The sequence below is a fragment of the Nelumbo nucifera genome, chromosome 1, assembly GCF_055504915.1.
Source record: "Nelumbo nucifera cultivar China Antique chromosome 1, China Antique-T2T, whole genome shotgun sequence".
In the NCBI taxonomy this organism is placed as follows: Eukaryota; Viridiplantae; Streptophyta; class Magnoliopsida; order Proteales; family Nelumbonaceae; genus Nelumbo; species Nelumbo nucifera.
Genome location: NC_142649.1, coordinates 65,157,023 through 65,170,327, shown reverse-complemented (window position 1 = coordinate 65,170,327; position 13,305 = coordinate 65,157,023). Strand labels below are relative to the sequence as shown.

General features: G+C 40.0%; 2 protein-coding genes across 4 annotated transcripts in view; one reads left to right on the top strand and one right to left on the bottom strand.

Moving 5' to 3' along the window:
- The window catches only part of NAR1 (ferredoxin hydrogenase), a 29,399-nt gene extending 22,332 nt beyond the window's left edge, over positions 1 to 7,067 (top strand). For all 3 annotated transcript variants that reach the window (XM_010254424.2, XM_010254423.2, XM_010254426.2), the window contains 6 exons: positions 4,044 to 4,221; positions 4,706 to 4,755; positions 4,835 to 5,006; positions 5,307 to 5,433; positions 5,515 to 5,606; positions 6,380 to 7,067. In XM_010254424.2, the coding sequence (XP_010252726.1) occupies positions 4,044 to 4,221; positions 4,706 to 4,755; positions 4,835 to 5,006; positions 5,307 to 5,433; positions 5,515 to 5,606; positions 6,380 to 6,532 (772 nt within the window). In that variant the 3' untranslated portion in view covers positions 6,533 to 7,067. The remainder of the gene's footprint in view (positions 1 to 4,043; positions 4,222 to 4,705; positions 4,756 to 4,834; positions 5,007 to 5,306; positions 5,434 to 5,514; positions 5,607 to 6,379) is intronic.
- A 1,575-nt stretch (positions 7,068 to 8,642) lies between these two features.
- LOC104594222 (uncharacterized) lies at positions 8,643 to 12,645 on the bottom strand. Its single transcript, XM_010254427.3, has 2 exons — positions 9,221 to 12,645; positions 8,643 to 9,072 (listed from the first exon to the last, which is right to left on the bottom strand). The coding sequence occupies exon 1, from the start codon at positions 11,598 to 11,600 to the stop codon at positions 9,420 to 9,422; it is 2,181 nt and encodes a 726-aa protein (XP_010252729.1). The 5' UTR covers positions 11,601 to 12,645; the 3' UTR covers positions 8,643 to 9,072; positions 9,221 to 9,419.
- Positions 12,646 to 13,305: the final 660 nt, after the last annotated feature.

Here is a 13,305-nt window from a genome sequence, read left to right as displayed (position 1 = left end):
TAGGGTTGTAGACTAAAATATCATCAAAGAAAACCAAAATAAACTATTGCAGAAAGGGTTTAAACACATTCATAATGTCCATCAGTCGCCTAAAAGGCTGTTTTGTTAATGTCTCCTGGGTGCACCCGAATATGATGCTTGGACCTCAAATCTAACTTGGAGAAATAGATTGATTAGCCCAATTATCAAATAGTTCCTCTATGAGTGGAGTGGGGGAACCGGTCTTTGACTATGGCTTTGATTTAATGCTAGCAATCAACACAAAATCTGTGACTCATCCTTTTTCTTTACTAAGAGGACGGGGGATGACTATTGTTAGGCCTAATAAAGCCTCTGTCAAACAGTTCTTGCACCCTCTTTTTCAATTTCTTCTCTTTGGTAGTGGGGATACCAGTAGGGTCTAACATTTGCTAGTGGGGTCCCCAATTGGAGTTCTATGTGATGGTCATGGGTCCAGGCGAAGAGAGGTAGGCTCCTAAAAAACATCTGAATAGGCTGGCAGTAGTTGGTGTAATTGGGCTTGATTCTCTTCAGTTTCTGGAGCATCCAGGTTGGAGGATAAGTTTGGCCCTACTGTCAATGAGCCCAGGCCCCAGGTACATGAAAGATGGGTTACCCATGTATTTACAGGCCTTTATTAGAGATTCAGGTGACCCACTCTTGGGCTTCTGAGGTCTGAAACCAATAAGTCAAACCTTGTGTCTATCTACCTTAAAGTCCTTAGTTAATTTAGTCCAGTCACAAAGCACTGGGCGTAACTGCTGCAACCACTGGGTGTAGGTTAACCAGGAATGGATTTAGAAGGGTCAAAGGGTTAAAATCCCAGGCCCAATTGTCTAGTAAGCAAAGTGGTGAAGTTGAGTGTCACTGTCAATTAAAATTGATACCCTTTGGCCCAGTAGTTGGCCCGTGACCCTCATGGTTTGAGGAGATTCCATCCCAACAAACACCTGCAAGGATATGGCGTAGTAGTTGGCCCTTGGGTTCTCATCAGATTTATCCTCTCCCTTGATATTAGCAGTTTTAGACAACTCATCTTCCACGTCATCCACTAAGTAAATTTGTTGAGCCTTGCAATGGTGGGCCGAGACAAATCCCTCATAACAATTATAACAAAGCCCTTGTCCCTACAGGCTTCCATTTCTTTCCATGTCAGCTGCTTATATGGTAAAGTAGGGGGCCCAGGTCTCGGAGTCTTATTATGGATGGGCTCGACTCGATTAGGTGGGCTCTTGAGAATAACCATGGGCCTGGAAATCTTTTTCAGACTGTTTAGTCTCTCCTCCTGCAACTTTGCAAGACCCACAGTCGAGATAAAGGAGGTCAGTTGAATGGCCTTGACCTCCACCCTTATGTCTTCTCTTAATCCTTCCACAAAGCATCCTACAAGAGACTTTTTCTAGCCAACCATGCACCCAGTTTGCCAGTTTTTCAAATTCCACTTGGTATTCTTTGGCTGTCCTGATCTGTTTGAATTTGGCTAAGGCTCCATTGAAGTCCTGATAGCCAAAGGGAGCAAATCGGACACAGAGGGATTCCATGAAGTCAAGCCAAGTTAATTGTATGTGGAATTTGTGGTACCATTGGTACCGCATGCTAGCTTCCCCATCTAGATGCAGCGAAGCCATGGGTAACATTTGCACAGCTGGTATTTCATGGAATCACCAAAGTAGCATTCTACTCTATAAAGCCAAGGAGTAGGGTCCTCACTTGAGAACACCAGGAACTCTAGTTTAATCATTTGCACACCTGGCCAACCAACTCTCCTCGCACTACCATCACTGGAAGCTTCCTGCTCACCATTCTTCTTATTCGATGTCATCATCTCCTCAAACCTGGAAGCCATCACCAATAACACCTTGATATCCTTAAGATCGATGATCACCTCATGGAGATCGACCTCGAGCTGATCCACTCTCAACTCAGCTGCCATGGATCTGGTAGAAGTTGCAGGTGGTGGTGCTATTTATACTCTTCTTACATTGGTATAAATCACTCCCGGTGCATGATAACTTGTAACTAACTTGCAGGTGACGTGACCTTCCTAGAGTAGACATATTTGATTGGTGGTTTGTACCCTTCACTCTCTGTGGCTCAAACTGGGCCTTGTGATTGGGCATGCTGAACTGTGGCTTGCTGCGCATGGGCTGCTTGTCCTGGATTCTAGGTTATAACACCTATAACACCTTTTTTTTTTCTTTTTTGATACTTCATAGAAAAAGACAAGCTAAAAATGTTAACATTTAGTAACGTTGGGACATGGGATACTAAGGATTAAAAAAAAAATCATGTTCACACACATATACATTTTCATGAAAGCACTTAGAGTGGGGATTAGTAATTTTGGAGAGTTGACAAAGTGGGCATTTTGGCAAATCCCCCCAATTCATACTGTAGCAGAATCAAACATGAACCTTTGAGCAAGGTTCAAAAATTTGATATGATATGGGTGTATCGTATTGTATCACCAAGCCCCCAATACACAGAATAAAGGCTTTTGGGGTTTTGATCACTATTAGGGGGTAGGCAGGCCAAAGACTGATCTTCTGACCAATTTTGAAAAAAAAAACCTAAAATGTTATGTGATATCGAAACATTCGGTATGCAAGTTCATGTGTATCAGGTGTATCAATATTTTGAGCCTTGCTTTGGAGAGTCAGATATGAGTTGGCTGGAACCATGTTGACTCACAAGCCCCTCCAAAGCTAGGGCATCCATGCAATACTGCCTGTGGCTTTGATCTTCATTCTTTTTGTTTTATGAGCAACACAGAGAAAAGAGTTTTATTAAAGAAATTATAAAGGAGTTTACAAGAAGTTGTGTATAAAAGCAATCTAGGATAGGACAGGCCCCCAAAAAATTACAATTGTGCTCAGTACAGATTCTGTCTCTGAATCCCTTGTTTAGCAAGATTGTCTTCCAAGCACTTGGCTTTGATCTTCATTCTCCATTACAATATTTGTAATTTTTTTCTTTGGTAATACTTATGTTGTTAAATACAGTGCTCTATGTTTGAGAATAGTAATAGAGTAGTAATATGATGCTACAAGGTAAGAATTCCATATTCTTGGTATTGCCCAGTTATTGCACACTATCACCTCAGAAAATAATTTCACCTGATATTGAAGAATGAACTTCATTTATCTAAAGAAGAAATATTATGTAGCAATTTTTTTTTCAATGGAATTAGGGATATTGTCCTTAGGGAAAGATGGGAGCATGCTGAAAGTAACGACAATCCTATTCCAGTGACATGCTTTGAACTGTTCATGACTCTTCTGTGTTTTGGTAGGATGTGTTTACTTTCAATTTCTAAGGATTTGTAGATGCCCATAATTTTCTTTGATTGTGAATATATTTAAGATCGCTTAAATACTTGACTCAATTTAACCAAACCCTTTGAAATAATTAATCTTGTTTTCCTTGTCATGAATACTTTGGTTTATCGATATTCCTTTTCTTGAATGATTTAGTTCACCAAAAGCAAGTTGAAACTCATTACATGCAGTATATTTTGAGAATATGTCTCAAAGAACCATTCAACCTAAAAGCTTAAGCTGTTAGGTGAGGTCCTTGAATAGGTTGATATTCTCTTACATGCTCCCTTATATGAAAGCCCATTGGCCTTGAAGTGTGAACAAGCACAGGCCCACCCACACCTTGTGCTGAAACTTAATTAATTATAATGAGGGTAATGAGGATCGAACACTAGACCACTTGGTCAAAGTGGCTCTGATACCATCTCAAAGAACCATTCCTAAAAGCTTAAGCTGTTAGGTGAGGTCCTTGAATAGGTTGATATTCTCTAACAATATGGATATGTTCACATAAGTCTTGGCATAATTCCTTTAATCCTTAGAATTGAAGGCAGGTATATATTCTATCTAAGCTTTCAGTTCGTTATTATTTCCCCTGAACTTTTGTGGTTGTCTAAACCTGGACCAATACTTCTTTCTTATAAGGAAAAACATAGCAATGATATATAGCCATAGAATAAGTTGGTTTATTCTTATTCTATATATTGATTTTTGAATATTTCATAGGCCTGACAATGTCTACCATGTGGCTGTGATGCCCTGTTATGATAAGAAGCTTGAAGCTGCTAGGGATGATTTTGTGTTTTCAGTGGAACTTCAAGGAGAAACTGGTGATGACAAGGTTATAAGGATTACAGAGGTAGATTCAGTCTTGACATCTGGAGAGGTCTTGGAATTGATAGAGGTAACTTTACATTTGTTGTCTGTCTTACCAGCACTTGAACTTTATGCCTAACATCTAAGCTCAGTCAAAATGATATAGTACTGATACTGTCACTGAATCTGTGGATAGTACTAGTGTACAAGTTATCTGTATGTTGCAATGAGATTATCTTATGTTGTTCGTGTAAAGTATATTTTATTATTTATGCTTCCCAATAAAAGAAACAAATAAGTTGTATATCTAACAATTTTAGCATTACAAACTTTGTAAACTTAACAATTTTTCAAATCCCATGATATGGGTATTTGAAAAGAAACTACTTAACTAGAAGGGAAAGAATCATTTATCAACATATTTAGTGTTACACTAACATTGCAATCACTATGTTGTATTTTGAGAAACTAAGAATCCTATAATCATTTGTACCTGTTTTGTGCATCTAAAAAAGATTGTCTCAAGGGGAATTTTTTATGCAACATTGACCTTTTATTGGGGACTGCTGCAGTTAAAATCCACAAATTTCAAGGTTTTGGAAGAGTCTCCTCTAGATAGACTGTAAGGCACTCGTTTATCCTGTCTTAATCATGTTTATCTTTTGTCTGATATATATTTTGACACTACATTATACCTGTAGGCTGACAAATGTTGATGAAGAAGGACATCTTTATGGGGTCCTTGGAAGCTCTGGAGGTTATGCAGAAACAATTTTCCGCCATGCAGCCAAGACACTCTTTGGAAAAGAGATAAAAGGTCCTCTTGACTTCAAAACATTACGGAATTCTGATTTCCGGGAAGTGACTCTAGAAGTAAGGCACTTTTTCTATTCTTACAGTTCTAAGAAATATAAGCGAACCTGTATGTGTGCACACACAGAAAGGGGTCAAGCCCCATTTATGGACCATGCTGGAATTTGATGATCTTCTGATTATGTTTTCAGATTGTATTGTGCCTTTATCTCTTCAAGGACCTAACATATTGTGCTCATAGTGAACAATAGGAATCATAGTTTCATATTGTAGATTAGCAATTTTTAGAGTATTGCATAAAAATCAAAATAATATTTATAATATTGTGGTACTCACACATTCAAACTGCTACTTATGCAGGTAGAGGGGCAAACTGTTTTGAGATTTGCACTTTGTTATGGCTTCCGGAACCTTCAGAATATTGTTAGACAAATCAAATTTGGGAAATGCAATTATCAATTTTTGGAGGTTATGGCATGTCCTTCAGGTGTGTTCATTGAGAATATCGTCTATCCGGATTGAAGCAGAAGCTTGTGAAAAGGTCTAACTGTCATGTTTTCTTCAACAGGTTGTTTGAATGGTGGAGGTCAAATTAAATCAAAGCCTGGACAGTCTGTTAAGGTTTTGATTCAATCGTTAGAAACTAAATACATGGAAGATGTAAGTCTGCTTGAAATTCACACTTGTCGACCATTTCTTTTAGCAAGTGCTAGTTGTCATTTTGCATCATCCTATCTTATCACGAGGAACAGTAACAGTGAAGATGCTTTGGAGTAATTTAAAAGATTGTTGTTATCCTATTTGTGGCCAAGTTTCATGGAGCTATAAAATTCCGAGGCTGATGTCAGGCCCCAACCAGAAAACGTAAATATTCAAAATACCAGATGCTACCATCCCATAATTATCCTTTTGTTGAGCTATAAAGAATATACCCCTTTCATTACAGTTTACACAGAGAAACTCTTATAGGACTTGTCCACAATTTTAAAGTCCCTACAAGGCTGTAGGCTTCCTAAACTGAGAGACCTGCTAATGCCCCGTAACTATTACTTCATGAGACCCCCTGATGAACTTCTTTGGATTGGTTTACAAAAGGGAATAAATAGAATGAACAGACTTAAGTTTTGTATGATTGAGGCTGATGGAAATCAGGTTCACTGCCTGACATGATATATATTTTACTGATAATCTCAGCATCATGATAATAGTGGAGACCTGGCAAACTGATTAATTGCCCTCCTTGCTTTATTTCTTAGTATCCTTGCCAATAGAATGTGAACTTACAGTTCTATTTTTCTAAGATTTCCTAGTTCTAGAAGAAAGTTTCCATTTCATCCAAACAGACCTCGTATAAATTTTTCACATGTATTGTGATCACTTGCCCCCGTAGATATCATCTTATAATGCACTTAGATACCTATTTTGTTTCACAGATTTTGGTAGCTGATCCTTTTGAGAATCCTTTAGTAAAGGGCTTGTATGACGAGTGGTTAGACCAGCCTGGCTCTGAGAAGGCTAAGCGGTATATGCATACAACATACCACCCCATTGTGAAAAGTATTGCTTCTCAACTTCATAACTGGTGAGCAATTCTGTGTACTGCTCAAATGTACCACTGGTGAGAATTCTTTTGGTGCCCCCAATTCCTGTCCAAATGAACAACTCTGCTGCTTTGCCATCTCTGCTCGGGTTCACTTCTGGTAGGATGTGTCATTCTTGCTATCTGGTGCGACAATGGATAACCTTGTTGGTGTATTGATACTTTTGCATTACATGGCAAAGTGGTTTGACATCCAATTTTGAGAAGGGGGGCGAGAGGGAATTGCTATAAATGCTGGATCTCCAGACACTTTGTTTCTTTACTTAATCATGTTCATACCTGTAATCAAATAATTTTCTTGTTCTATTATTTTTCTTATTTTGTTTTGTTTTAGAGGTATTAATGAGAGGGGCTGTGTCTATTAACATTATTGTTTTCATCTATAGATCTTATGTATCTACTCAATGTATAGTGCGTTAATGAGTAGAATTGCTTCAAGGATCTACACTCCATTGAGGTGGGGATAACAAAATTTAAATTTCAAATAGGGGCCTAATAAAGGCAGAGAAAGTTGATATGAAGGTGAATTGCTTCTTGAGCGATGGTAGCTATGTACTATTTGTTGTTGGTCTTGACACTTTTCGTCTTTTTCTTTTTCTTTTTCTTTTTTAAGTTTCTCTATATGATTAACCCGCATGGCTAATGCAAATTTTAGAGATGTAAATGGTATCTGTTTGACTGTTTTCCCTTATCCCCAAAAAAGTAGCTGCGTTTGAATTCGACCCAATTGAGGTGATCCAAATGCTATCAATTCATAATTGGATCAACCCCAGTCCTATCGAGTTTTATTTTTCTGTCCTGGAATTTCATATTTCGGCCTTTTTTAACAAAACAAAGGGCTAGCGTGACCTTGTTCTCCCTCAAAAAGCCTAAGTATGTACATCCAAGATGAGCGAAATGCTTTTCAATCCTCTGGCATCATCCCAATTCGGTATACTCGTATATATGCTTTTATTGCCAACGAGGCAATGGCTCAATAGTTGGATGGTCGCCTGTCTCCCATCTAAATGTGGTGGAGGATCAAGGACTCAAACGTGGACTCCGGATCTGCTCATCTGCACATATATTTATTGTATAAATTAGTTTCAGGCCGTTTTATTCCAGTTAGGATCAGGTAAGCACAACATTGTAAGCACGTTTAATGAGAATTTGAATTTTTTTTCTTTTACATCTGGCCCTTAAAATACCCTCAGCCCACCCTTGAAAAAGATTAAAACCCCTTTTTGATTGTTGTCAAAATAATTATCAAGTGCTTGTTTAACATATTTATGTTTACTAGATTCTGTTCCGTTTTGTTCATCACATATAGCCAATGTTTTTAAAACTGGACCAGACGGAACTATTCTGGGGACTGGTTCCCGGGTTGAATGGTCCAATCGTCCGGTCTCAAATGGCCCTCTCTGACATTAAAAATTTAAAAACAAAAAAAGTCCAAAAAACATTGTCCGGGTTGATGGTTCAATCGCCTAGGTCAACGGTTTGCTGACCAAGTCAATGATTTTAGCCAAAAAACAATTTTGGGGTGAAACAGAACTGGTCAGGTGACCAGTTCCCGGTTTTTCCAGCCTAACCATTCGGTACGGTCCGGTTTTGAAAACACTACATAAAACATCAAAGTTGAATTCGATCCAAAGTTCAATCATGAATGTCCCTGCCCCTCTCTTGAGAATGAAATCTCATTCCTACTGATTCCAATTTCAATTCCGATTCCTATTCTTGTCTAAACCAAACAGACTATGGGAATAGACAATTTCAATTCCAAAGGACTTCTATTCCGATGATTGTGGATATAAACCAAATGGATACGGACCCTCAGATATTAATCTAACTGGTTAACTGGTTCAAGCCCTACCTTTTTTATGCTGCACAAAGGGGGGTGTTAGAGTAGACCGTCTCCCATACCTATAACCCCCAAATCCCGGTGGCAGTGGATTTGATCCCACTCCAACCAGACAAGAACTTACCAACTGAGCCACCATCACTTGGAAGCCCTACCAAATTATGCTCATACAAAAGAGCTTAAATATAACTCATCCAATTAGGGCCTAACTGCTACTTGAATTTACAGCAGCAACCAATTAAATTATTTGGGTCACCCCATATTGAAAAGAGGGGAATCTTAGAAACAATTTGCAGCAAAAGTACAAAGGAAAGAATTGGTCCGAGGATTTGAATGGTTAAAGCTTAGTTTGAGACGCATAAGATGTGTTTGAACTTTGAACACATAAATGGTCGGTATAAAATTCCATTTTCTAACGCTGGTTCAAGGCTTCAAGCACACGTTATAGCACAAGGAAACTCGTGAGTCGTGACTATGGCCTGTGCTTCGATTTTGTTGCGTGGATATGCTTCCTTGGAGATCCATGTGCACAAAGTGTACAAGGGGCAAATTCAGGATGGACTTTCAGCTGAATAACCATATAATAGGGCCATTGAATAGGCATGCAACGAACCAAGTCCAACGATTCGAGGAATTCATCTTACTGACGGTAACGGACTCGACGATGAGTCTGGTAAGAAAGATCCCTGGACCGAACAAATACGATAACTTCATTATATTTGCGGTTAAGAAAGGAGAGCATTTCATTGAGCAAGAAGCCAAATAGATTCCGAATTCCCAATATGACTGGTTTGCAAAAATAACACTTGCACCCCAATAAAAATAATAAATCACCTGGGGTTTAAGTTGTGGACCAACTTCTGATCCGCCTGGCTCTCTATTCTCTGAAAATCGACCGGCAATGTGTATATTTTGTACACTTACATCCCCAGCTATCTGATGAAATGCTACAATTGGTAGTTTGGTACAATTACGGATGTCACGACTTCTCTGCTGGATCGGGTTGATTATTAGCTCTCTCTCTCTCTTTCCGTCATGAATTAAGAAGCTCATCTGGAGTTGCTGCTGGGTCTAAATCCCAACATCCTTCGGGCAAGTTGCTAGTTTCTCTTAGTGACCACGATGGTACCTGGTGTGAAAACCGTACCATCTCTCTCCTTGGAATCCATCTTATTGCTTTGTTGTCAACATTCTTCTGGTATACCGTCTTGAATCCTTCTAACTTAACAAGGGGACTAACACAGACTCCAAGCTCTTCCGTGTAATCATCAAGGACCTCCACCATCTCATAGTGGTGCCTCACTTCGTCCGGGGTGGTTCTGTTCCAGTCTGGTGACCAATTACGATACACAGCCCAAATGTCTCCTCTTTTGGGGAAAATTCGGATGCATCCTCCTCTACCAGCTTTCTGTCCACAAAGAACATGTGAGAAAATGTTCACTTGCTCAATGACAGCAGTGTTCCATGCCCTAAAATTTCCACAGGATTTGGTGAAGCCCGAATCAACCCAGTTTACCAAGCCGAACTCACTGTCACTTTTAGAGTTCAAGTAACTGATTTGAACCTTGAATGGTTTCACAGAGATAACCTGGCGGATCAGGCAGTACAAGCGAGGCATACCATCTTCCTCATCGTATATAGCCCATATTTGTTTCGGCTTGAAGCATTCCTCTAATCTGTCCTTGTCAAAATCATGGAAGTCAGAATCAGGGACGGTTATTGAGGTTGATCCCAATCCATTTGACACTGACTGATTAACAGAAACACCCAAATCATCTCCTGTTTGTAGAACCGTGGACTTCTGATTCTGAATCTTTGACTTCTCCTCTGTAGCTGCCGCTGCTACTGCTGCTGCTGCTGCCAACTTTATCTCTTCCAATTTCTTTCTAATCTCAGTTCTTGCCTTGTTAATTAACAGCTGCCGAGCATCAAATGGCAGTGCACCTGAACGCCTAACAGGAGCCTCACCTGCACCGAGTGGTTTGGCATTGGACCCGACATTTCCATTTACTTGTGCAACCGAGTGGCATCTAACTGCTGCTTCACTTGTGCCATAAGGCTTTGCATTCTGCCCAACGTTTCGTTCTTTATTGGCCATTCTGGAATCTAAAGTCTCAGTTTTGGATACTTTCTCTTTATACCCATTTATAGAAGCGCTTTCATCAACCTTCCTTTTCTTCTCAGGTCTCTCAGCCTTGGAGGTTGGAGGTTCAGCATTGCTGGCAAGTGTTTTGGTAGATGCAGTACTCATAAGATTCTTCTTGAGATCCTTCTCCCTTGCTGCGGTCTTAATCTTCTCCCCTGTTCTTTTTACAGTGTTATTTACCTGATGGGTGACACCAGCAGATGGTGTGGTTGAACCGTGAGCAGTCATAGTGCCAGCAGAGGTACCAGGGAATGGGCTCCACTGGAAAGTCATGTGTGGATATTCATACCCAAATCCAGAATAAAACCCCGGGACTGCACTTCCTGTAACAAAGATAGTATTGGCTGGAAAATATGTTATACCACCGAACCCATGATTTCCATGCAAATTTTCTGGAGCAAATGACCAAGAACAGAAAGGGATAGAACCATTGGTGGGGGCTTTCCCTGTTTCTACAGCCACAAAGGTTCTCCGGCAGTTTTTACAGGAGAGTTTGTTGTTTAGGTACTTGCGGAGATACTCATATTGTACTTTGCACGAACTACAAGCAGTCCAGAAAGTTTGAGGCTTGGGCTGGTCATGAGATGAAGTTTTAGTACAGTTACGGGAGCCATTAGCTATGGGCTTCTGAACTGCAGCAGAGTTTGTCTTGACAACATTTGCCGAGGATGGTTTGTTTCTCCTTTGATCATAAGAGGATCTTTTACCACTGTCTGATAAGAGAGTCCACGCTTCAGATACAAGCTTGAATGCCCCATCAGCACCTACAGTTTTATTCTTGTCAGGGTGAAGCATCAGCGCCAGTTTCCTGTACTGTTTCCTAATTGCATCTTCATCTGCAAATGAATTCAATCCAAGAACTGCATAGAAATCAATTTCCCCATTGATTTGAATTTCCGAAGCAACATAAACGTCAAATGTGGCCAGCATTTGAGAGATGCCATCCAATTCTGGATACAATTTTTGGGCCTTAACTGCATATTTCTTGGCACCTGCAAAATCTTTCTTAGCGAATCGCCTCTCTGCTGTCTCCTTGGCTCTAAAAGCTTCTTCTTTGTTGCACTCCATGCAGAAACCCGAAGCCTCAATCCAGTTCTAAGGAGCGGTGAATAGCCTCAGAAACCTGACCCTAGAAACCCGACTTCCCAAAAACGGCGATGGAAACGGAAGGGTAAACGTACAACTGATAATGAAAATTTGTATTGACCACATCCATTAAATTTAGGACTTCTAGGGTCAAGTTCGAAGTGAATTGCAGAATAAACGTCACATTTCTAGGGTTTAGATTCTAAAACAAAGATGCGAAATTCAGTTTCAGTCTACCAAGTAGTGAGATCAGACAGACTGGAGGAACATTTCTAGGACTTCTCGATCCCAGAACCCGGATATCTATAATTTCCACATGGGCTTCAAGAAACTACGAACACCAAGTTCATCAACAGCAAAAGAAAAATTAAACTGAAATTACTGAAAACCAAAAACCCTAATTTCACCGGGATCTTAAAAGCACAAGTCCACAAAAACCCCTTGAGGCCAAACAAAAAGAAAAACCACGGAAACTAAAGAAATCAAAGACCCAAAACCCTAAGAGGATGAATTCCTGCTTCCAAATTACTTTGAAAACGAAAATTTTGCAAATTTCTACGGAAGGAAGATCAGAACACAAATATTGACCTGGAGATAAAGACAACAAAGAAAAAAGAAATAAAATACCACGAAAACTTACTGAAGATTTCAACGAAGACAAACATGAAGAACAAAACCCAGATCCCTATAAATCTCCTCGGATTGCCATTTCGCCCTTTGAAGCTTCAGCAAAACAGACCCAACTCTTCCTACCACTGCAAATAAAAATAAATAAATAAACATAGAAAGAAAACACAAAGTTTAGATATCCTTTAATTGTGTTTTATTATATAAAAGTACACATCACGAAAGGAAAACGGGCTGTTCACTGCTGGTGGGGAACAGAGAAACGGGTTTGTGTGGGTCAGATTCCTCAGACGGCCGGCGACGTAGATTCCAGCAGTCGCCGAACGCCAGACGGGAGTTTTTATAAATACGTTAAAAAAGAGAAAAAAGCGAGACTAATAAAGCACCTAAAATCTAGAGTCTAGGCACCTAAAAACATGGTGGTCGCCGGCATTTAATACGCGGAGAGTCCAACTGTGCGCGCTGGTGCGTGGTGCGCCTACGGTGTTTGTTTTGTGTGTGTGGCTTTACACGTAGGAGTCGGGACCCCATTAGATTAGCCTAGGGTAGTGCGTAGGATGCACTGTGCGTAGTTTTGGACTTTTACGGTGGACGTACGCTTATTATATCAAAATAGTAAAGGAGTGATGGACGTGAAAAGTGAAAACTGGTAGCTTAATTATGACTTACGACTTATGACATGAAAGCACGGATCCGTTGCAATAGTTGCCTTGCCTACTTTATTATGCTGCTTTTATTTGGAATTTACGGTAGATGTTGGGGCAGGGCAAGGGTGGGACCTACACCAAACCATTGGTGGAGATGTCACCATTCTTCTAATGCCTCCACCGCTATCGCCACGACACATCAATCTAATCACTGCTTCCATTTCATTCATGGAGATAGAGGCCTTTTATTAGTATTTTTTCCTTCTTTTTTATTTGTTTGGTTGAGTTACTCATGAGCGAGTGGCTGTGGACTTGTGGTTGTGGAGGTATGGCCCACTTGATTAGATCGTTTTCTGGCGTGTCACATGGTTGTTGGTCCCACTTCCCACATGCATGTGCACCACATGTAATCC

Coding starts and splice junctions, on each gene's coding strand:
- LOC104594222 (XM_010254427.3), bottom strand. CDS start 11,600: ATGGAGTGCAACAAAGAAGAAGCTTTTAGAGCCAAGGAGACAGCAGAG.